The sequence below is a fragment of the Nuphar pumila genome, chromosome 6 (assembly GCF_984573655.1).
Source record: "Nuphar pumila chromosome 6, dmNupPumi1.hap1.1, whole genome shotgun sequence".
NCBI classification, from domain to species: domain Eukaryota; kingdom Viridiplantae; phylum Streptophyta; class Magnoliopsida; order Nymphaeales; family Nymphaeaceae; genus Nuphar; species Nuphar pumila.
Window position 1 is genome coordinate 91,526,527 of NC_143254.1, and position 26,689 is coordinate 91,553,215.

Below are 26,689 nucleotides of genomic sequence, written 5' to 3' on the forward strand. Positions count from 1 at the left end.
AGCATCGTCCTCTTCATTGTCTCGATTTGCCCCTTCATCCATGCCTCCATCAGCTCCTCTACGTTGATCATCTCCAGCATCCTACAAGAGAATCGAAATGTTAGTATTGATAAACAAAATATAATAAAATAAATTATATGCAATGCACCTAACCTAAGGAAATCAAAGTAACATATCTGAATGATACATAGACTAGCAACAAAGTGAAGAACATTAACAAAATTCAGATATGTTTTCTAAGGCTGACAAAAAAAATCATAGTAATTTAATCATGCAGATATGTGTTCTAAGGTTGTCAAAAAATGTCATAGTGATTCAAGCATGCATATATGGTTTATAAGGCTGTCAAATAAATATGTTATGTATCACAATCATGCATATATGTGTTATAAGGCAGTCAAAAAACTTTTATAGTGATTCAATCATTCATATATGTGTTCTAAAGTTGTCAAAAAACTTTCATAGTGATGAAATCATGCATATATGTATTATAAGGCAGTCAAAAAAAATTTATAGTGATGAAATCATGCTTATATGTGTTCTAAGGTTGTCAAAAAACTTTTATAGTAATTCAATCATGCATATATGTGTTATAAGGCAGTCAAAAAACTTTCATAGTGATGAAATCATGCTTATATGTGTTCTAAGTTTGTCAAAAAACTTTCATAGTAATTCAATCATGCATATATGTGTTATAAGGCAGTCAAAAAACTTTCATAGTGATGAAATCATGCTTATATATGTTGTAAGGTTGTCAAAAAACTTTCATTGTAATTCAATCATGCATATATGTGTTCTAAGGTTGCCAAAAAACTTCCATAGTAATTCAATCATGCATATATATGTTATAAGGCAGTCAAAAAACTTTCATAGTGATGAAATTATGCTTATATGTGTTCTAAGTTTGTCAAAAAACTTTCATAGTAATTCAATCATGCATATATGTGTTATAAGGCAGTCAAAAAACTTTCATAGTGATGAAATCATGCTTATATGTGTTCTAAGGTTGTCAAAAAACTTTCATAGTAATTCAATCATGCATATATGTGTTCTAAGGTTGTCAAAAAACTTTTATAGTGATGAAATCATGCTTATATGTGTTCTAAGGTTGTCAAAAAACTTCCATAGTAATTTAATCATGCATATATGTGTTATAAGGTAGTCAAACAACTTTTATAGTGATGAAATCATGCTTATATATGTTCTAAGGTTGTCAAAAAAAATTCATAGTAATTCAATCATGCATATATGTGTTATAATACAGTAAAAAAACTTTCGTAGTAATTCAATCATGCATATATGTGTTATAAGGTTGTCAAAATTTTTATAGTGATTCAATCATGCATACATGTGTTCTAATTTTAGCAATAAAAATTCATAGTGATTCAATCATTCATATCTGACGGGCACCAGAGCTCATGTTGAATGCAGACGAAATTCCCCTGTCCCGAAAAAAGTTGCACAACTCATTATGGACAAGGTTGAGAATGGCTTCATGTAAAAAGTCACGCATTGTGTCCTGAAGAAGCTGGTGGACACCATCCCAAGAAACAGCAAGGTCAATCGAACGGTGGGAGTTAATGTTGGCGGGAGAACTCTGAGAGCTCTGACTGCAGGAGGCAACGACTGGTGTGGTATTCATGTTACTCCCAAACCCAAACACACAACCCTTTTTGGGTTCACCGGTTGCAGTCACCCACGCTGTAGGATTAAAAGGTGGATGCTGAGTGGAGTCATCGTCATATTGCTCTACCATCTGTTGCTCATATGACTCCTATAAAGTAATGATTACAGTAAGAATTAATAATTAAGAATTACAATGTTTATGATAATGTAATTCATGGTAACTTGTATATTATAATATTTATTAATATAATAAATACATACCGTTATCGCTCTCGCCTTCTCTGATACGAACTCTCTCATGCTCTTACATTTATGTATTTCAACAAACGCATCCTTGTAAGGAACAATGCCTCATTTTTTGGGCTTCCTACACGGTTAAATGATAAAAAACCAATTAAAAAGTATGCAAAAATACTTATAAATTTGACAATATATATATATATATATATATATTGATGAGTTACCATTTTCTTTTGTAGGCTCCCAAAAGTCCTAAAATCACTTGTGTGTAGATGGGCATCAGGCATCTTCACTCAGTTTTGTATAGCCTTTGCTGAGCAGTTTCGAAATTCATGGCTCACCCACTTATCGCACATTGCATCCCAATAATCTATCCTGATAGTAGAAGGGTCATGGCCATTCCACTGCAGTGAATCATTTATCCCACCGCTTTTATTGTTGCAGTCTTTATATTGTGCAGCATATCGGCAAATCGATTGGCAGCCACCTTCTACCACACTATCCTCGCGTCCTGCTCCTCCTTTGTTGTCACAAAGTGATTCAAAGCCTACAAATAATTTCAGAAAGTTAGTGCATATGACTATAACAAAAAAATTATATATGAAACACATTATTTATGATAAACAATTGTATACCATGAATGAGGACCATAATCTTTACAACACCTCCTTCGGGTACTCTTTTCATTGAGTGACCGGTCCTGGTAGATGCTGAAGTAGTGACTTCTTAATTTCTCGTATTACTTCTTGTGGCTCGAACCTTGCGCTGCACATGAATTCGTATACATTAATAATCGACTATCGATATACATTATTTATAAGATAAGTATTGAAAAAGTGACAATGTAATACTTATGGTCGACTATCGATATGTATTATTTGAACGAATCATCGTGTGTCAGACCGAGAAGACCCTGCATCCGGTGTTGTCTCTTGATGTGTATGAGTAGCTGGTGTAAGTGGGTCATGTGCAGGCGAAACATCATCTACAGAACAATCAGTTAGAAATTCACACAATGCACATATAAACTAATCAATTATATATTTATTTAAATGATATACATATTGAAGGATTACGTGAAGACAAAGGCTGAAACTGGCTATCACTTGGTCCTCGACCACTGGGTGCTTGACCACTGCGACCTCCACGAACCATATTCTAACAAATAAAAATATTATTTGGATCAGTTATATAACTCTTGATCTTAGCATGAACATGACATATGCATGAAATGTAAAGATTTAAAGGTCCTATATGAATCAGTTTTATAATTGTGCATATACATATTAAGTATGCATGGAATGTAACATGATATGCAATTCCATGAACATGGATACATAATCAAATAAAAAATAACTTCATGCAAGCATGGATACAGTCATGTCAAACATTGCAATACATTCAAATCATTCATATCACAACAATGTCAAACATGTACCTGCAGCAAATACACTCCAATATTCCGCTAACTACAATCATGACTAGCATGGACTCTGAACTACAAAAATAAGAGCACATGAGAAAGTGATATGGTGTGTATTACAAGATGTATTTCACTAACTCGGGTATACTTTTTCATCACTTGTTTGACTTTCATATTCTTTTCTTCTTCCCCCTCCTCTTCGTCATCTTTGTCTTCTTCTTTATTGGGCGCCCATCCACTTGGTATATCATTTGGATCACATTTTTTCATACGTGTGTCATCAAACAATGGAGATATGACATGCAAACCATGTGTGACATCGTGACCATAAGAGAAGTCATACATATCATCTGATTGATAGTAATCACCCTCTTCAGCAATCTTGTCTTACTGTAACTGATCATGGTCGGGGTATAGTTTAAACTTTACCTTGCAAACCACCCATCATTCATTTCTATTTGACTTTCTTGTATTTGGATACGAAGTATAGTATACTTGTTGAGCTTGCGAGGCTAATATGAATGGTTCATATGTTTCAAACCTTGATTTATAATTCACCTCCACAATGCCTGAGGCTTTGTCGACTCTTATTGTTGTGGGATCAAACCAATGACACTTGAATAAAGTTATTATATTATTTATGCCTAAGTAAGTCAACTCCATTATTTCTTTAATAACACCGTAGTAGTCAAGTTCATTTTCACCATAACTGCTACCCTTGACACAGACGCCACTATTCACCATTAACTTGTTTACAACGTAGTCTTTTGTATGGAATCGATAACCATTTACGATGTACACATTGTAACATTGTACAACTTTGGTCGGACCATTTTATAAATCACATATTCCTTGATCATTAACATCACCATGGTGGACCTACAAGCATAAACAATGACTGTAATCATGACCAATTAAGTAACATATTGTTGTTTACACAAAAAGAATGCATGTCATCGTCCTTACCAACTCTTTGAACGATGCCCCAAACTTATTTTCACCATCTTTCTGTACTTCTGAATCAGTGAGATGTGGAAGTTCTCTTCTCAACTCTAGATCAAATCGTTTGTACTTAACAAATATTTATATTATTGAACCATGTATGCATGTATAGAACTTAGTGTTACATATTAAGTATACTTATTTGACGTAGGGATCGATTGTTGAGCAATTAAAAAGGATATAGATTTGTTTTGCATTTTGCTCTCGATCTTCCAAGTGTCTTGACCGGCAACTGCCAAAGGCATGCCCAAGTGGTTTAAATATCGATAGTTTGTCAGTCACAGTAAATTGTTCTTCATCATCATTACAAGGTGGGCAAGTGTAACGTGTTGGAATGTGAGGTTCAAAGTACATAGATGAGAAATTTGAAATCTCTTCTAAAGTGTACGCCTCACAAATTGAACCCTCCACTCTTGCTTTATTTCAAACATTTTTTTTTAGGTCAAAGATGCATCTGTCAATAATATACATCTCGTAATACAATAAATTCTCAATAGCATTAGAGAGAAAAATATAAATAAAAATATACCTTTCAAATGGGTACATCCATCGATATTGCATAGAACCACAAACTCTAAGTTCATATGACAAATGTATGATCACATGTTCCATAACATCGAAAAATGCTGACAAAAATATCTTCTTTAGCTGACAAATAGTAGTTACGATAGAATCCTCGATATTCTTTACCTCAGTTACTACAACTTTCGATGCACACAATGTTCTAAAAATCTACTCAACTTGGATAATACCCCCCATATAGGTCTGTCTAATATATCATGGAATGCTAGGAGAATCAATCGTTGCATAATGACATGACAATCATGGCTCTTCAACCTATATAATTGTCCCTTGCCTATCTTCATATCCCGAGCAATGTTAGAGACGTATCCATCTGAAAATATTAACTGTCTCAACCACTGACATACATGCTTTACTTGATCTGGTCCAAGCACATGCGTTGCCTTTGGTTTCAGTACTTTGTCATTATACTCTTAGAGTTTCAATTCTGGCCTTTTACATATTGTTTTTAAATCCATACGAGCCTTCGGATTATCCTTCGTTTTTCCTTTGACATTCATTACCGTATTGAACACATTATCAAACACATTTTTCTCCCCATGCATCACATCCAAATTATGTTGTATCAATAAGGTCGACCAATATGGTAGTTTCTAAAATATAGATTTCTTTGTTCAATTGTGATCTTTCCCAAATCCAAGGAAGGGCGTCGGACTGCGGGCATCTGTCAGTCCATATGGAAAGTATCGCAATTGTCTTAAAATCTCTATGTCAAACAATCATGTAGGTGGACCTTCTATTTTAGTTATGCCTGCTCGAAACACATTTCTTTATCGTCAGAACGGATGGTCGCTGGGTTGAAATCGTCAATGACAATCAAACCAGCACAGCTTCATTCTATGCGTCAATCTAAAAGATTTTGTATCCTTCATGTAGTACAGACATGCCAATCTCCCATGTGTGCTCTAACCAGATAACATATTATACGCAGAGAAATCACTAATTGTCTATTGAACAACAACTTTTATATTGAAGTTTTATTTTTTGTGGGCATTGTACGTGAGAACATCGTCATCCTACAGTATTTTCAGTTCATTGAACAATGACCTTAAATATACATCAAGATTTTGGCCCAGAGAGGTTGAACCAGGGATCAATAGAGACAAGAAAAAAATTTGATGCTTCATACACAAGCTTGGAGGAAGGTTGTATGGGGTGACAAATACTGGCCAACACGAGTATGGGGTTGATCTACCCCTAAATGAATTAAATCTATTTGTACATAAACCTAGCCTAATATTTTTCACTTTCATTGTGAAGGCCTGATGAGTACGATCAAAGTACTTCCAAGCTTCTGCGTCAACAGGATGTGTGATCTTGTTTTCATCATGTCAAACTTTATTTGCATGTCATCTCATGTGTTTAGCAGTCCTCAAAGACATATACAATCGTTGCAATCTAGGGGTGAGAGGGAAGTAGCGGAGTGACTTGTATGGCACTTCTTTTGACCCCATGCTAGCATTGCCTCTTGTCTTTAGCTTGAACCAAGGATGCCCACATGATGGATATGATCTGCTATTTTCTTGATCTTTGAAATACAACATATAGTGATTTAGACAAGCATCTATCTTTTGATACCTCATACCTAGAGTGTTGACCATAACCTTCGCACGATAGAAATTTTGTGACAATTTCTCATCTTTTGGCAACATATTCTTCACAATAAAGCACAGACGGTCAAAACATGATTGACTCAAATTATACTCTGACTTCAAATTCAGTAGTTGAAGTACTACAAACAAGATAGTGTGACTCTCACAACCATTCCACAGTAGCTCATCAACATCTTTAAGTAAGTCATAAAATCTACTAGCTGCATTGTTTGTTGCTTCTTTCTCTACTACAGTTAGTACATTACTGGGACCCATAGCAAAACCCAGTTCTCAACCTGCGACATCAAATATCAAATCCACATATGGATTATCGTGCACCACATCCACCTATATGTCAAAATTGTTCCAAAAATCTTCATCATGAAGCATCCAATTCTGATAATCACTCATAAAATCTTTCCTGTATAGGTGATGTCTAACGCCATGAGGTTCTACAAATCAATTGTTCTTACACATCCTATAGGGGAACCTGATCCGATCGATAGGATCCACTGTACTGATACTTGTCGTTGCAAATTCAATAAAACTATTAACACCATCCATATATTCAAGCGACACCTCATTATCAACTATCTTATGGTACATCCATTCACGGTTTGTAGCTATTTTATCCTATAATGTTACAGATATTATATTCACCAGTTAAAAGATAATCATAATAATGCGTTAATGAAAAAAAATATCAAATTTATCATCCATTGTTGGTAGATATAATGATTTGATATATATATATATATATATATATATATATATATATATATATATATATATATATATATATATATATATATATATATATATATATCACAAAGACATTTAGAAAGGTGAAATCACATTCATAAACATGATACATTAAATTTAAGCATGTTTTCATACTACAATTTCACATGAAGGGCATAATTAATTCGAACATAACTTTATGCAAGCATGGATACAGTCACGTCAAACATTGCAATATATTCAATCATTCATATCATAATAATGTCAAACATGTACCTGCAACAAACACACTCCAATATTTCTCTAACTACTACCATGACTAGCATGGACTTCGAACTACAAAAATAAGAGCACTTCTATTTTCATACATTGAAATCATGTTCATCATGATCTCTGAATTCCAGCAAAGCAGTCTTAGATATCCACAACTAAGTGAGTGTGTGAACAGAAAAGTGTTGCATCCAAGAAAGTAAATAACATATGATATGCTTGCATCACTTACTCACCACGGGTATTTACCCTATTTGCATTGCATTTTCCTTTGCATTTTTTTCTTATTTCTTTTTGCATTGCATTTTTAGCCGCATGTGATGCTTAGCACTAAGCATCGCGTAATTAGCTCAGTTATGTACCTGCAAAGTATAAATATATAAAATAATACAATATCAAATGATCTACTCGTCCCTCTCACAAGGAGAGAACGCTATAGCTGCATACACACACAACAACCAACTTATCGTCATCCGAACAGACCTTCATGATTAGCGGATACAAGTCAGAGGCTCGACGAGATGGATGGAGCTCAACTGGTACATGATCGTTCGTTGCTATTCCCGCACGAACAAGGGCAGAAAAGATAAAGAAGTAGAAAAAAAACACAAAGAAGGGCCAATGGGGAATCCGATACCGGCCGATGAGAACTGCGGCAGTGGTGGGCCTCCGGGTCGACACTCATCAGGGAGACAAAGTGCATCCCTACGACAGCGGTGGTGCAGGGTGGACAAAACAAAATAGGGGAAGAAAAGAGGGGATGGGTAGTCGGCGATGGCGATGGTCGGTCTGCGATAGATTGGGCGGGACTCGGGGAAGTGGAGGAAGAAGAGGAGGTCGGTGATGGCTCCACTCTGGTGACCTGCAGATGGGGAAGGAAGGATGTGAGGAGAGGACTCATGGAGGGGGAGGAAGAAGGGGAGGTCGGCGATGGCGCCGCTTTGGCGGCCTACGGATGGGAAAGGAAGGAGGTGAGGAGAGGACTCAGGGAGGGGGAGGAAGAAGAGGACGTCGGCACACGGCGGCAAGAGAGATAGAGTGAGAAAAGAAGGAGGAGGTGATGGGGAGAAATTGAGGGATGGGCGGCGGGCGACGGTGGTCGAAGGTGGCACACGGCGACGAGAGAGGAGTGAGGGAAGAAGGAGGAGGTGATGGAGAGAAATCGGGCGACAGGCGGCAAGCAGCGGGCGGCAAGCGACGATGGCACACGGTGGTGGTCGGCGGTGGCACACGATGACAAGAGAGGAGTGAGGAGAGAAGGAGGAGGTGATAGAGAGAAATTGGGCAGTGGGCAACGTGCGAGGGATAAAACGGAAAGGGAAAAAAAGGGGCTTATATTAGGGTTTTACGGGAGAAATTAGTGACGGAAAATTTTTGTCTCAAAATCCGTTGCCAATTAGCGATGAAGTAGCGACAGAAAATTTTTGTCTCTCATACATTGCAAAGTTGAGATGAAGTTTGAGACAGAATTTTTCCGTGGCTAATCCATCGCTAATTAGCGATGGATTTTAAGACAGAATTTTTTCGTCGTTAATTCCGTGACTAATTCTAATTTTAGGGACAACTCATTTTCTCTAGCTAATCCGTCACAAATTTATGACAGATTATTTCTGTCGCAAACTTCTATCACTAATTAACATTTTTCTTATAGTGTATTGATTTTTCATCATCCATATTGATGAATCTTTCAACATCAATTGGCATTCGACAATTTAGGCAACCTTGCATGGACACACTTATGTGAGTGGTAGCACCATAATCCATCTACTAAGTGTGTTTGGGTATAGAAGTTAAATTAACCTCAGAACAAACCAAAGCAAGGAGTGTACCTATGTTTTCATGCCAAGCATGATATTTGGTGCAATCCTTCATGTGACCCTATCCTTTGAAAAAGAAACAACTAGACTTTGGATCCTGATGTCTCTTCTGATTTTTCTGTGATAGAGGGTTCATTGGAACTTCCTTATTCATTTTCTTTTTCTTAAATTTGTTCTTAGAAGCTACTATCTAGTGAGCACTTTTAATCTTTTTTTGCTTTATCCATTTCTTTTCTTGCACATAGTGGGAAATGAGCTCATTAAGAGTCCATTTATCTTTCTGGCAGTTATAACTAACGTTAAATTGATTGTATTGTGTAGAAAGAGATATCAAAATTAAGTGCACGAGTAAGTCCTCAGACAATTCTAACTTTAGTGCCTTTAGTTTTGAAGGAAGATGAGATATTTCTATAATGTACTATCTAATATTTTTTTTACCTTTATATCTCATTGAAACAAGACTCAAAAGGAGAGTACTTGTCTCAGCTTTTTTGTTTTTAGCAAAATATTTTTTGATTTCCTTATGGAACCTCTTGGCATTAACCTCTTCAGACATAGTGCCTCTAAAGGTTTTCAGAATTGCATGTTTCATGATCATAAGACTCATGCGATATCCAAGAACATTCATATAATTCTTTTTCCAATTTTTGAAGTTAGAGTCATTCAAAATAGATATCGAATTTATATTTGCAGATATCGTAGAAGCTAACCATTCTTTAATTTAATTTTTTTTTCATGTGGCCTGTAGGGTCTAGCTTTAGCTAGACATCCCTAAATATGAAAATGTTTCATACTAGGCTTTTGATTATCCACATTTCATATGGTGTCTTGGTTACTGCTTTAGTTGGTAACTTGTTTAATACATAAGTTGCAGTCTTTAATGCTTCTCCCTAGAGGAACTCTCATAAAGTAGAATGAGAAATCATATTCCTTACCATATCTTTTAAGGTCATGTTTCATCTCTCAACAACACCATTTATGCTAAAAGTGCCTGACATGGTGTATTAAGGGACAATACTGTATTCATCTAAGAATTGAGCAAAGGGCCCTAGAAGTTGTTCACTTGATCCATCATATCTACTATAATATTCAACACCATGGTTAGATCTGATGGCCTTAATTCTTTTGCCAAGTTGGGTTACAACTTCAGTCTTAAATTATTTGAACACATCTAGGGACTAAGACTTTTCATGAATTAAATATAGGTACCCATAATGAGAATAGTCATCTATGAACGTAATAAAATATTGTTGACTATTTTAAGAAGCCTTAGGGAATAGCTCACAAATATCTGTATGAATTAGTTATAAGATGTTTGTTCTTCTTTCAGAACCTAATTTCCTTATGTTTATTTGTTTTCTTTTTATGCACTCAACACAAACCTAAAAGTCAGTGAAATCAAGAAAATCAAGAATTTTACTTGTCACAAGCCTTTCAATTCTTTGTTTATAAATATGACATAAGCGCTTGTGCCATAATAAAGCAGAATTCTTATTTGTTAATTTTAATTTTGTACCATGAGAACTTGAATGCAAGGTTTCATTATGTGGGACAACAATATTAAGCAAATATAGGTTATCAACCACAGATAAAGAACCAGTCTCAATAGGATTTGAATCAAGAAATAATTTGAATTGACTATTTCTAAATAAAGAAGAATAACCAAATTTGTCTAATACAAAAATAGAAACCAAATTTTGTCTAAAAGATTGTACAATGTATGTTTCTTTCAAATCTAAATAACTATCAATCTTTAACAATAACCTAAAAATTCTTATTGCCTTAACTTGAATTTATTTTCCATCATCCACATTGATGAATCTTTCAGCATCAATTGGCGTTCGACAATTTAGGCAACCTTGCATGGACACACTTATATGAGTGGTAGCACCATAATCTATCTATTAAGTGTGTTTGGGTATAAAAGTTAAATTAACCTCAGAACAAATCAAAGCAAGGAGTGTACCTTTCTTTTCATGCTAAGCATGATATTTGGTACAATCCTTCTTCATGTGACCCTCCCATTTGCAAAAGAAACAACTAGACTTTGGATCCTGATGTCTCTTATGTTTCTTCTGCGATTGAGGGTTCATTGCAACTTTCTTATTTCTTTTCTTTTTATTAAATTTGTTCTTAGAAACTGCTGTCAAGTGAGCACTTTTTATCTTTTCTTGCTTCATCCATTTTTTTCTTGCACATAGTGGGAAATGAGCTCATTAAGAGTTTATTTATCTTTTTGGCAGTTATAACTGACCTTAAACTGATTGTATTGTGTAGAAAGAGATATCAAAACTAAATGCACGAGCAAGTCCTCAAACAATTCTAACTTTAGTGCCTTTAGTTTTGAAGCAAGATGATCTATTTCTATAATGTACTTTCTAATGTTCTCTTTACCTTTATATCTTATTGAAACAAGACTCAAAAGGAGAGTACTTGTCTCTGCCTTTTCATTTTTAGCAAAATATTTTTTGATTTTCTCAAGGAACCTCTTAATATTAATCTCTTCAGACATAGTGCCTCTGAAGGTTTTCAGAATTGCATGTTTCATGATCATAAGACTCATGTGATTGGATCGATTTCACCGCTCATGATTCCTTTTATCCTTAGCAGAACTTCTATTTGTAAGAGCAGGTGGTTGATCCTCTCGAAGTGCAAGGTCCAAATCCATACATCAAACAACATTTATAACGTTCTCTTTCCAGTTTTTGAAGTTAGAGTCATTCAAAATAGAGATCGAATTTATATTTGTAGATATCGTGGAAGCAAAGGTATTAACTGAATCGAGAATAAAATAAGCTCATAATTAACATATATATTCACATGCACTAACATAAATAAACATATTTAAACTGTGGTGAACCCCATCATAAGATACCCAACACAACATTGGCATTTAGTCTTTGGACAAAAATGTCTACTTGTAAGTGGTACTCTTAATCACAATAATTAAACATAGACAATTAATCATGTTAAACAACAAGCATTTCTTTGGACTGACTCATTATTCACATGAAAAAATTGATAATCATCTCATATTTATTATTGAAAAATATATATTCGGGATTTGCCAAATAGTAATCTTCATCTGAGTCAATCATTGTTTGCATGAAACCAAAATATACAAACATCTCAATATTTCAAATAAGTTAATTTTCACAAGAGAGGTTACTTTGGTAATATGTTGTTTTGATTAACTCATTTAGAATATCAGACCCTTATTCTGAAACGAATATCATGGTTCAAATATGTCAATACATGCATATGAACAAAAAGAAAAGATAACCATAATCCGTATAGGGTAAAAAGGTAACCAAAGGCAATCCTCTAAAGGGACCCAAAATGCATACTTAACGACCCTGAATCTAATAATAAAATCCTTAAATTTTATTATTATTATAAATTTCAAGGCACATGCAAGGGTTTGACACATGAGATCGAGCTGGACCCATATCGACGGGTCAAAATAGGCCTGACCCATCACGGGTCAGACCCCAACACCATAGCTGAGTACCGGGCTTGGGCTATCAGGTCAGGTCTAACCACGCCCGACCCGTGGGTCGGGTGAAGCCTAGCCCGACACGAGTCTGGCAGAAGGGGGGTCGAATCAGCCCAAAGCCGATGGTCGAACTGCCCTAGCCTGACTGAGTCAGTTGAAGGGCGCTGAATCGGCCCAAGCCTAATGGCTGACCTGGCCCACAAGAAAAAATTGACTGAAGGTCACTGAATCAGCCTAGATCATCATATCGGCTGAAGCCCGAGTCAGTCCTCTGCATCATTATACTGGTTAAGAGTTGAACCATCATGGGTCATCGGATCGGTTGAAAGTTGAATCAGTCTTGACTTATGGTGGTGAAACTGAAGAGGTATTTGGTTGTCGCCGACCTTGAAGCACCCAACGACAGTGGCTGGGGTGAGCCGAATGTCCCATGCAATATCGTCAGACACAGCCAGCCCTAGATGGTCACCGACGGTGGGTGGAGAAAAATGTATGCCCAGACCGCCGTCGATTTCCAACTGGCCGGCAATGACCCTCTTTGTGCAGCGAACCAAGCAAGGGAAAACCCTCGGTCTTCCGATGATCTGAATAAGGGAAAACCCTCAGTTGTTCGATGATCCAAAAAAAAAAGAAAACCCTTAGTCGACCGGTGATCTAAATAAGTGAAAACCCTCGCCTTGTCCGGTGATCCAAAAAAGGGAAAACCCTTAGCCGTCCGGTGATCTGAATAAAGGAAAATCTTTGCCTCGTTCGGTGATCCGAAAAAAGGGAAAACCCTTGCCGACGATGATCTGTTAGGCAAAAAAGGAAAGGGGGAGGGTCGATCTGCCCTCCTAAAGCACCACTGCATCATAAATCTCACAAGCAGACAATGGCCAAGATGGGCTAGTTGTTAAGATCAGAGTTACCATAAGCGTTACAGGGCATGGGAAAGTGCATTTCCTCGAAACGTGGTTCAAAAGAGCAAAATATAACACTTCTTAAACGTGCAAGGAAGTGTGTTTTAAACTAGAAGCACGTACCTGAATCCATTGGTGCTCCGATAAGTCTTTTACGGGTATGATCTTGCATAACCTCTTTACATAGTCTTGCCTTCTTCTCTGAACTTAATGAGAGAGGGATTGATTTCTTTATTGATGCTATATATGGTTTGAGAACCATAACCTAATTGTAACCACCTTATGGTTTATTTTCAATTCATCCTATTATAAAATTAAAAATTAACACAAGAAGGCACATGAGATCTCTGCACATAATAAAATCATACCATATGAGATATCATATGGCCCAACCGTATGTGATCACTTTATATGAGCCTTAACTTTAGACAACATGTAATTTGTGATTAAACATATGTAGGCCCTCACGATTTATCTAATAGTAAGATCCGTCTTTATCAATTACAAACCTCAAGTTAATTTCATTGGCAAGATCCCGCTTTAACCTTTGGTTTGAGAAGATATCTTTTGGCCTTTTTTTTATTTTCATAACGTCTTTGGCCTGCGTTGTTATGCAATGGTAGCAGTTTAGTAATTCTATTCCTAAGATACACAACTCAAGGTTAACCTGAGTTGTTCCAAATAACTATTTAGCAGTTTTAATGAAAAGTTGTGTCCTAATTAACATGCCATTCTTAAAAAGATGGAGTAGTTTTAATGAAAAGTTGTGTCCTGAAATGCTTTTTTTAAAAGAATAAACCTTTTTTTGGAATATCAACAACGAAAGTTGTCAATGAAATTTTCTCAAGAATTGTTGTTTTTTCTGCCATTAAAGCATCCAAACTCATGCTTCTCCATCGGTCACTCATTTTGGGTTTGCTTGTTTCGATAGTCAAGCTATGACCAGCTAAACATTCTCCTTACCATAGGCCTTTATTAATCCTTATGTGCAGTCTTGTCATCTACACCTACATCTGCTCTCATGAACCAGAGCATCATGGGCCTCCTTTCTCCTCTACCAACAAGTACTCTCCAGGTTGCCACTTTCTTCTTCTTCTTCGTACTCTGGAAGGTCTTCATAAAGAGAAGCGGCCCTGAAACCGAAGCCCCGAATCCAGCAGGAGGCTTTCCTGTAATCGGCCACCTACACCTGCTATTAGGTAAATCACCACCTTATGAGATCCTTGCAACCTTGGCTGACAAGTATGGTTCTGCTAACTAGAGACGAAAAACAATATGTCGCTAAGTGCATCGGGTTTTGCGACATAAAACTTTGGTCGCGAATCTGTCGCTACTTAGCGACGGATTTGGAGACGAAATATTTTTCGTCGCTAATTTCATAAATATTTACGCAATTAGCCACGGTTGGTTTGCTCTCGCTAATTTGTCAGAACATTGCGATGAAAAAAAATTGTCGCAAAGTTTCGTCGCTAATTAGCATTTTTCTTGTAGTGTTAGCCAAAAATAGCAAATTATCCTATAAACTATTACCATGAGTCACATAACAAAATACACTTCAATAATTTATAAACTCCATCAAAAATATATTTAAATATAATATATATAGAGAGATTTATAGTCAAAAATAATTCTATAAATGGAAATTATGCCCTGATTAGCTTGAATAAATAAATAAACATGTAATATATCAATAAATGAATTTCAAAAGCTAAAAAAACAATTTTAATTTAAAGATAAAAAATAAATTCCTTATTTATTAATAATCCTTAAAATTTATGGGTTTTACTGAGTTACCCAATGGCTGCAATTTAGTATTGTTATTTCTATTATACACAACTCAAGGTTAAGCTGAGTTGCTCCAAGTCATTGTTTAGCCGTTTTAATGAAAAGTTGTGTCCTAATTAACATGCCTTCTTAAAAAGATAGTTTTAGTGAAAAAGTCGTGTCCTGAAATGCTTTTTTTTTCAATGGAATTTTCTCAAGATTCGTTTTTTTCGTGGCATTGAAGCCTCCAAACTCATCCTTCACGATCGACCACTCATTTTGGGACTTGCTTATTACTCTTCGGGTAACAGCTAACACTGTTCTCACCATAAGCCTTTATAATCCTTAGCTGCAGTCTTCTCATCTGCACCTGCATCTGCTCTAATGAACCAGAGCATCATGGGCCTCCTTCCACCTCTACCAACATGTAATCTCCAGGTTGCCACTTTCTTCTTCTTCTTCTTCTTACTCTGGAAGGTATTCATAAAGAGAAGAGGCCCTGAAACCGAAGCCCCGAATCCGGCAGGAGGCTTTCCGGTAATCGGCCACCTACACCTGCTATTAGGTAAATCACCACTTTATGAGATCCTTGTAGCCTTGGCTGATAAGTATGGTCCTGCCATGATGCTCCAACTGGGGCTGCGCCGGGTGCTGGTGGTGAGCAGCTGGGAGTTGGCCAAGGAGTGCTTCACCACCAACGACCGGGCCTTCGCGAGCCGGCCGCGCAACGCGGCTGCGAAATATCTCGCCTACGACTTCACCATGTTCGGCTTCGCGCCCTACGGTGAATACTGGCGCGAGATGAGGAGGATCACCACCCTCGGGATGCTCTCTAACCGGCGCGTCGAGTCCTTCGGCCACGATCGCGCGTTCGAGATCGGCTCGCGAGTGCGCGAGATCTATGGACTCTGGCTCTCCAGCGAGCAGCAGCCTGTGAAGGTGGAGATGAGGAGGCTGCTTGGGGAGATCACGTTCAACGTGGTGGTTCGAACCGTGGCGGGGACGGACTACGTTATAGGACACGGCGGGGACGACGCGGTGGCGCGAGAGTTCAAAGAGCTCACACGGGAGATGGTGGACCTGTTGGGAGCATTCGTGGTGTCCGATTTTCTTCCTTTTCTCGAGATTCTGGATATCAATGGCTACATCAGTGCCATGAAAAGGGTCGCAAGGCAGTTAGATGATTCCGTCGGCCGCTGCGTGGCGGAACATCGCCGGAAAAGAAAGTCCGGCGCCACCGACGGCCACCAGGACTTCATCGATGAGCTGTTATTGCAAGTCGAGGAAAACGAAGAATGGGATATGGTGGTTAAGACCACTGCACTGGTAAAACTCACCTCTTGGCGTCTTGCTTGCTTTGTTTGTATATAAGAACTGGGGAGACCACGGCGATCACCTCCGAGCACTTTACCGCATTAAGGGTGTGTTTGATCGTCGCTAGGGACGCCGTGAAAATCAAACTGTTGAACATTGCATGTCACCGTTCCAACCCCTGTTATGCTGGGAACAGGAATTGGATCACCACTTAAAAACACAAAAAAAAACTCGGCCCGATCGTCTCTGATTCCCTCTTTCTCTATTTATTTTTCTTCTTTGACTTGGCTATGAATAAGAAATATCTTTGATTAGAGTTTTAAATCAATTTTTTTTTTTAATTTAGAGTTTTTATATTTAATTTGATTAAGTTTTTCGCTGATCTGATTTGAGCTTTTTTCCTTTTATTTTTATTGATTAGTGCTTTGAATTAAATATCTTTAATTAAGGTTTTTTATATTTAATTTGATTAATATTTTTTTAATTAATATCTTTATTTACGATTTTTCTTTAATTTGATTAGGGCTTTTTTCCTTTGATTTTCTTTGATTAGGGCTTTGAATAAAAAAAAAATTAGTTAAGGCTTATTATAGTTAATTTAATTAGGGTTTTTCTTGTATTTGATTAGGGTTATTTTTCTTTGACTTTCTTTGATGAAGGTTGAATTAGGGCTTTTTTTTCTTTGATTAGGGTTCTTTACGAACCTCCTCTCTCTCTCTCTCTTCTTTCCTTCTCTTTCTTCTTCTTTGTTAGGGTTTTGAAAAAGAAATTTTTTTGTTAGGTTTTTAAATAAAATTTCTTTAATTAAGGTTTCTTATATTTAGTTTGATTAGGTTTTAGGTTGATTTGATTAGCTTATTTCTTATTTTTTATTTTTTTATTAAGATTTTTTTATTTGATTTTATTTGTTTTTCTTTGTTTTTCTTTGTTTTTTATTGATAAGTACTTTGAATGAAATATCTTTAATTAGGGCTTTTGGTATTTAATTTGATTAGAGTCTTCTTTTAATTTGATTAGGATTTTTTTCTTTGATTAAAGCTTTGAATCAAATATGTTTTTTATGGCTTTTCTTTACTTTGATTAGTGCTATTTTTATTTGATTTTCTTTGATTATGGCTTTCAATCAAATTTCTTTAATTTGGCTTTCTTATAGTTAATTTGATTAGGAATTTTCTTATATTTGATTATGGTTGTTTTTCTTTGATTTTCTGTTATGAGGGTTTGAATTAATGATTTTTATATCTTATTTTATGGTTTATTTATGATTTTTTATTTTGTGGTTTATTTTTCTTATAGTTTATGGTTTTTTGGTTTATTTATGATTTATTTTCTTGTACTTTATGGTTTATTTTCTTGTAGTTTAGGGTTTTATGATTTATTTATGGTTTTCGCATTTGTATATAAAAAATATAAATTCTTGTTTTTCTCAATTTTCCCAAAATTTAAACATTTTTGGTTCTTGGATTCAATTTTAGATCCACAAAATATTTGTGGCTAGTATCCATAATTTTTTGATAAACTATCATAACTGGTTCCAATATGACACTGAGTAAGCATTTCATGATCTATTCTATTTCTCCTTTTTTTTTTCTTTTCCTTTGTAGAGAGGTGTTTGGATTTAATCATAATCGAACTGTTCACAATCAATTGAAACAATTAGTTCCTTATTTGCAGGCCACTATAATTGGTGGAAGTGACACCACAACAATCACCTTGATCCGAACCTTGTACATGCTGTTAGCCAATCCGCAAGTGCTAAAGAAGGCCCAAGATGAGTTGGACACCCACGCCAGAAAGGACCGAAACGTGGACGAATCAGGCCTCAAGAATTTGGTGTACCTTGAACCCGTGGTCAAGGAGAGCCTACGGCTGAACCCACCTACACCACTGCTGGTCCCGCGGGAAGCCATGGAGGAATGCCAAATCGGTGGGTTCCACATTCCAGCTGGTACTTGGCTATTCGTCAATGCTTGGAGGATGCAACGCGACCCACGGGTCTGGCCTGATCCGGCCGAGTTTCGGCCCGAGAGATTTCTAGGCAGTGATGTCGATGTTGGGGGGCAGCATTTCCAGTTAATCCCGTTTGGCTCGGGCCGCAGGGTCTGCCCGGGGATCTCATTTTCTCTTCGTCTTGTGCATATTGTTCTTGCACGCCTTCTCCACAGCTTTGACATGGAACTCCATCCAGACTCCTTCGTTGATCAGCATCAGGCGTTCGGACCCAGAACCATGCTTAACTTACTCTTGTCTCCACGCCTCCCGCTCAAACTATACAGCTAGTCCATGCCATCAAGAGCAGACCCACGAGTATATATATATATATATATATATATATATATATATATATATATATATATATATATATATATATATATATATATATATATATATAGCTTCTTGTATAACTGGTAGGGGATTAAGGTCAAGTTTGGAAGTTTGAAAAAAGAGGGGAAAAAATGTGAGTACAAAAAAAAAAGGTTCCTAAAAAACTAAGTATTTATATAAAAAATTTCTTTATCTCTCTAGATGAAGAGATATTTCATTTGACAAGCTTTTCTCTCCCTCAAACATTGCCACACAAACAATAGAAAAAATCAGGTAATAAATTTTTTCATATGAGCATCTCATATCTAAAATTTTATTTTCATATAAATTTTCTTGTCACGTCCAAACGTGACCTAAAGAGAATTGGGGGAATTAAATTGATTGTTTCATGAAATTTTTTTTTTTTGAATGAAGAATTATGACGGGATTTCAAATCATTTGTTTGTATTCAATTATGGAAAGGGAATTGACTTCCATTTCAACTTTTTATAGGCGTATAGGCCACAATAGTTAATTACAGAAGGGTTTGGATCGTTGATTTTTTATAATGTCTTTTTAGGGATGCAAATGGGTCTGACACATGTCGGTCATGACCCACCCAGCCCTGAATCAGAATTTTGAAGAGGTATATATATAATCCCTAGAATATGAGAACCGAAAATATGAAAATTAATTATGAACCGTTATTTTTATGTATTTTTGTCTTGTTCTATTTAATCTAACCATATGGATGTGATCTACAGGCTTGGATTTATAAGAACCCACTTTTTAATCATCCAATTTTGATCTATAAAAGTGATTTTTTTTAAGGTTTTAAAATAAATGGTTCATAATCTTCATAAAAATTTAAGCATTCAAAAATCATATTTTTCATCAAAAATATATGATCGAGTGGTTGATTCCTTGCAAATTGCAAAAGAAGTGTTGAAAATGTTATATTTCTAGTTCTCGTGTATATATATATATATATATATATATATATATATATATATATATATATATAGAGAGAGAGAGAGAGAGAGAGAGAGAGAGAGAGAGAGAGATGAAAACCCACCCAATCAACAAACCTCCCCAATGGAAGTTTTATTAGATTTTTGATGTTTTTTTTCAAAATTATGACCGTACATATGTGATGTATATGCTTTTTTGACTGGAATCAGTTCTTGGAGCATTTGATTCCAATGTATGAATTGGTTTTTATAAGTTTCAAAATCAACTGCATAAAATTTTCATAAATATTTTAGGCTCTAAATACCATTTTTTTATTCAAAATTCATGAGACAATTTTAAATTTATAGTAAATCAACCATGCTCAACACATTTGTACAGTCAAAATTTTAAAAAAAATATTAAATTTTTTTATTGAGGTTTGGGAGGGTTTTCATTGGGCGGGTTTTTGTTCCCTATATATATAGGGTCCCTGAAATATGTATATCATAAAACTCTGTTCACTGGTTGAACCATTGAGGGTCATCCGATCAACTGGGATTGAACAGTGTTTTAAGGGACCTGACATTAGGGTTCCTTTCAATGCACATGCTTAGAAAAGAAAGAAAGCAAAATCCTCTTTCTCTCCTCTCTCCCAAATCCTCAGTCTGCCCCCCATCGTTGGCCACTACCATTGTCGGCCACTATCGATGACTACGATCCCTCTTATTCCTCTTTGCTCTTGTAATAACGTCATTAGACAAGGCTCTTGACAGATCGAGAGCAAGACGCAGCACACATCTATATTCTTTTTAATTTCCCAGCGATCGACCCATATATCGAGTAAGTATATATAGACGCAACACAATTATAAATTCTTTTATGTTCTATACGTGGATACATGACTCGGTAATATAAGTATTTGTGGTTTGCAGACGATTTGATCTGGAGTTGCAAAGCGAAGTTTCACATCTCACTGATGCAGAAGTACAAAAAGAACGTGAAACTAAGTTTGTGGAGTGGTTGAAACAGTTGGTAAAGAAGCTAACATAAATTTTGTACTTGTAAACAACACTAAGTTACTTAATTGGTCGTGATCACAATCATTGTTTATGTATGTGCATAGGTCCGCCATGGTGATGTTAAAGATCAAGGAATATGCGATTTAGAAAATGGTCCGACCAAAGTTGTGCAATGCTATAACGGGTACATCGTAAATGACTATCGATTTCATACAAAAGATTACGGTATAAAAAAATCAATGATGAATAGTGGCGTGTGTGTCCAGGGTAGCAGCTACGGTGAAAATGAACATGATTACTACGGTGTTATAGAGAAAATAATGGAGTTGACTAACTTAGGCATAAATAATAAGGTAACTTTATTCAAGTGACATTGGTTTGATCCAACTGCAACAAGACTCGACAAAGCTTCAGGCATTGTGGAGGTGAATCATAAATCTAGGTTTGGAACATATGAACCATTCATATTAGCCTCGCAAGCTCAATGAGTTTATTATACTTCATATCCGAGTATAAAAAAGTCAGATAGAAATGAATGGTGGGCAGTTTGCAAGGTGAAGTCCAAACTATACCCTGAGTATGATCAGTTACAGGAAGACAAGTTAGCTGAAGACAGTGATTACTATCAATCAGATAATATCTATGACTTCTCTTATGGTCACGATATTGTGCATGATATGCATGTCATATCTCCATTGGCCGATGAAACATTCATAGAAGAATGTCATCCAAATGATATACCAAGTAGATGGGCAAACAATGAAGAAGAAGAAAAAGAAGAAGAATATGAAAGTCAAACAAGTGATGAGGAAGAATTCTCATGCTAGTGAGCAAAATCTTATAATACAAACCTCTATTTAAATGCATTGCAATACTTGAAGTGAATGATTTGAATTATTTGAATGTATTGTAATACTTGATGCGAATGAATGAGTTGTATTGCAATAGTTGATGTGAATGATTTGAATTATTTGAATGTATTATAATACTTGATACAAATGATTTGAATGCATTGCAATGAATGATGTGAATGATTTGAATTATTGTAATACTTTGTAATACTTGATGCGAATGAATGAGTTGTATTGCAACACTTGATGTGAATGATTTGAATTATTTGAATGTATTGTAATACTTGATACGAATGATTCAAATGCATTGCAATACTTGATGTGAATGATTTGAATTATTTGAATGCATTGTAATACTTGATGCGAATGAATGAGTTGTATTGAAATACTTGATGTGAATGATTTGAATTATTTGAATGTATTGTAATACTTGATACGAATGATTTGAATGCATTGCAATACTTAATGTGAATGATTTGAATTATTTTAATGCATTACAATACTTGATGTGAATGATTTGAATTATTTGAATGCATTGTAATACTTGATGCGAATGATTTGAATGCATTGCAATGCTTGATATGAATGATTTGAATGCATTGCAGTACCTGATATGATTGATTTGAATGTATTGTAATACTTGTTGCGAATCATTTGAATGTATTGCAATACTTGATGTGAATGATTTAAATTATTATAATACTTGATGCGAATGACTTGAATGTATTGTAATACTTGATGTGAATTATTTGAATGTATTGTATGACATATGTTATTTGTTAGAATATGGTTCATGGAGGTTACAGTGGTCGCTTATCCAGTAGTAGTCAGGCCCAACCTTCATCTTCACGGGCTCCTCTGATAGGTATATCATTTAACTAATTGGATGCTTGATTAGTTCAAATGCGTATTCTGAGAATTTCTAACATGTTTTTTTACAGATGATGTTTCACTTGTACACGACCCACCTACACCAGTTGATCACACAAGTCAGGAGCCAACACAGGAAGCAGGGTCTTCTCAGTCTGGCACAAGAAGACTCATTCGAATAGTGTATATCGATAATCGACCGTAAGTATTTCATTTTCAATTATTGTATATCTTATAAATATTTTATTTTGATATTTACTGTGTACCAATTCATGTGCAGCATGAGGTTTTAGCCACAAGAAGTAGTACGCGAGATTAGGAATTCACTTCTTCAACATCTACCAGGATCGGTTGCTCAATAGAAAGAGTATCCAAAGGAGGTGTTAGACAGATTGTGGTCCTCATTCACGGTATACAGTTGTTTCTCATAGTTAATGTGTTTCATATTTAATTTTTTTTAGTCATGTCTACTAACTTTCTGAAAATATTTGTAGGCTTCGAATCGCTTCGCAACTACGGTGGAAGAAAATGATGCAAGGAAGGTGTGGCAGAAGGTGGCTGCCAATTGATTTGCAGACATGCTGCACAATATGAAGACTGCAGCAAAAAAAACATATGGCGGAATAGATGATCCACTACAGTGGAAGGGCCATGACCCTATTACTATCAGGAGAGATTATTGAGATGAAATATGCGATAAGTGGGCGAGAGATGCATTTCAAAATCGCTCTACGAAGGCTGCATAAAATCGAGCGAAAATGCCCGAAGCCCATCTACACACAGGTGGATCTAAGACATTTGGGAGACACCTGAAGAAAATGGTAACTCATCAATATATAATATTAATTTTATAAGTATTGTTGTAAACTTGTTAACTAAATCTTTTATCATTTAACTTCGCAGGAAGCAGAAAAAGGAGGCATTATACCATATAAGGATGTGTTTGTTGAAACACATAAACGGAAGACCATGGGAGACTTCGTATCAGAGAAAGCGAGAACAACAACGGTATGTATTTATTCTATTAATAATCATTGCAATATGCAAGTTATCATAATGTTATTATTAATTATTAATGCATACTTTAAACATTATTTTGTAGGAGGCATATAAGCAACAGATGGTAGAGCGACATGGCGATGATGCTACTCAGCATCCATCATTTGATCCTGCAGCATGGGTGACTGCAACAGGTGAACCCAAAAAAGGTCGTGTGTTCGGGTTTGGGAGTAATATGAACACTTCACCTGTTATTACTTCTTTCAGTTACGGCTCACAAACTTCTTCCGTCGACATAAGCTCCAAGCAGCAGACTATTTTTTTCGGTGAAGATCGTTAAGGACACACTGCGTGACTACTTCCATGAAACCGTCGTCGACGTTCTCCGAGATGAGTTCAACAATTTTTTGCTGATCAGGGGATCTTCGATTGCAAGTCCCTCTCAGGTATAATCACATATTCAGTTTTTTTACTGCCTTAGAACACATATGAGCATAATTGAATCACATATATAACTTTTTGCTTGCCTTAGAGCACATATGAGCATGATAGAATCACATATAGAGTTTTTTGCCTGCCTTAGAGCACATATGAGCATGCTATAATCACATATAAAGATTTTTGCCTGCCTTAGAGCACATATGAGCATGATAGAATCACATATAAAGTTTTTTTGACTGCCTTAGAACACATATGAGCATGCTATAATCACATATAAAGTGTGATAAGTTTGGAAGTTTGAAAAAAGAGGGGAAAAAATGTGAGTAGAAAAAAAAAAGTTCCTAAAAAACTAAGTATTTATATAAAAAATTTCATTATCTCTCTAGATGAAGAGATATTTCATTTGACAAGCTTTTCTCTCTCTCTCTCTCTCTCTCTCTCTCTCTCTCTCTCTCTCTCTCTCTCTCTCTCTCTCTCTCTCTCAATTTATATTTCATATGAGCATCCCTCAAACATTGCCACACAAACAATAGAGAAAATCAGGTAATAAATTTTTTCATATGAGCATCTCATATCTAAAATTTTATTTTCATATAAATTTTATTGTCACGTCCAAATGTGACCTAAAGAGAATTGGGGGAATTGAATTGATTGTTTTATAATTTTTTTTTTTTTTAATGAAGAATTATGACGGGATTTCAAATCATTTGTTTGTATTCAATTATGGAAAGGGAATTGACTTCCATTTCAACTTTTTATAGGCATATAGGCCACAATAGTTAATTACATAAGGGTTTGGATCAATGTAACGAAGGTACGACCCTGACTAGCTAATTAAAATGCATGAAGAGATCGTTGATTTTTTATAATGTCCTTTTAGGGATGCAAATGGGTCTGACACATGTCGGTCATGATCCACCCAGCCCTGAATCAGAATTTTGAAGAGGTATATATATAATCCCTAGAATATGAGAATCAAAAATATGAAAATTAATTATGAACCGTTATTTTTATGTATTTTTGTCCTGTTCTCTTTAATCTAACCATATGGATGTGATCTACACGCTTGGATTTATAAGAACCCACTTTTTAATCATCCAATTTTGATCTACAAAAGAGATTTTTTTTAAGGTTTTAAAATAAATGGTTCATAATCTTCATAAAAATTTAAGCATTCAAAAATCATATTTTTCATCAAAAATATATGATCCAATGGTTGATTCCTTGCAAATTGCAAAAGAAGTGTTGAAAATGCTTATATTTCTAGTTCTAGTGTGTGTATATATATATATATATATATATATATATATATATATATATATATATATATATATATATATATATATATATATATATATATATATAGAGAGAGAGAGAGAGAGAGGGAAATGAAAACCCACCCAATCAACAAACCTCCCCAATGAACGTTTTATTAGATTTTTGATGTTTTTTTCAAAATTATGACCGTACATATGTGATCTATATGCTTTTTTGACCCGAATCAGTTCTTGGAGCATTTGATTCCAATGTATGAATTGGTTTTTATAGGTTTCAAAATCAACTGCATAAAATTTTCATAATTTTTTTAGGCTCTAAATACCATTTTTTTACTCAAAATTCATGAGACAATTTTAAATTTATAGTAAATTAACCATGCTCAACACATTTGTACTGTCAGAATTTAAAAAAAAAACACTAAAAATTTTTTATTGAGGTTTGGGAGGGTTTTCATTGGGCAGGTTTTTGTTCCCTATATATATAGGGTCCCTGAAATATGTATATCATAAAACTCTGTTCACTGGTTGAACCATTGAGGGTCATCCGATCAACTGGGATTGAACAGTGTTTTAAGGGACCTGACATTAGGGTTCCTTTCAATGCACATGCTTAGAAAAGAAAGAAAGCAAAATCCTCTTTCTTGGCCACTACCATTGCCGGCCACTACCGATGACTACGATCCCTCTTATTCCTCTTTGCTCTTGTAATAACGTCATTAAACATTACATTGTGGCTGCTATTGAAAAGTTAAATAATAATAACATTATATTGTGGCACCTAAAAATTATTAATAGTAGCCACTTAAAAGTTGCTACTATTTACCTTTATTGCTTACCCAATAATGGTGGTAGTAAATTATCAAAGGTCTGCTAATACATGGTATTATAGGGGCCACTAAAAGTATGTACGTTATTGGTAGTAGAAAGACCACTTTATAAAGTAACTATTAATACACATGTATTAGCAGCCACTAAAAGTGTGAATGCTATTGGTAGTAGATTATCAAAGATCACTTTAGAAAGTAACTATTAATATACATGTATTAACAACCAGTAAAAGTGTGATCGATATTACTTATCTAATAACAACCACTAATGTAACTCTAGTATATTATCAATGATCATTTGAAAGTGTGATCGATATTACTTATCTAATAACAACCACTAATGTAACTCTAGTAGATTATCAATGATCATTTGAAAAACTGGCT

At 35.4% G+C, this 26,689-nt stretch overlaps 2 protein-coding genes across 2 annotated transcripts; both read left to right on the top strand.

Moving 5' to 3' along the window:
• Positions 1 to 8,554: 8,554 nt before the first annotated feature.
• Positions 8,555 to 19,175, top strand: LOC149835133 (xanthotoxin 5-hydroxylase CYP82C4-like). Its single transcript, XM_090009527.1, has 4 exons — positions 8,555 to 8,666; positions 14,681 to 14,935; positions 15,802 to 16,778; positions 18,441 to 19,175. Exons 1-4 carry the CDS (start codon positions 8,555 to 8,557, stop codon positions 19,044 to 19,046), a joined length of 1,950 nt encoding a protein of 649 aa, XP_089865653.1. The 3' UTR covers positions 19,047 to 19,175.
• Positions 19,176 to 23,370: 4,195 nt separating this feature from the next.
• Positions 23,371 to 24,100, top strand: LOC149835134 (uncharacterized). Its single transcript, XM_090009528.1, has 3 exons — positions 23,371 to 23,582; positions 23,665 to 23,769; positions 23,864 to 24,100. Exons 1-3 carry the CDS (start codon positions 23,520 to 23,522, stop codon positions 24,098 to 24,100), a joined length of 405 nt encoding a protein of 134 aa, XP_089865654.1. The 5' UTR covers positions 23,371 to 23,519.
• Positions 24,101 to 26,689: the final 2,589 nt, after the last annotated feature.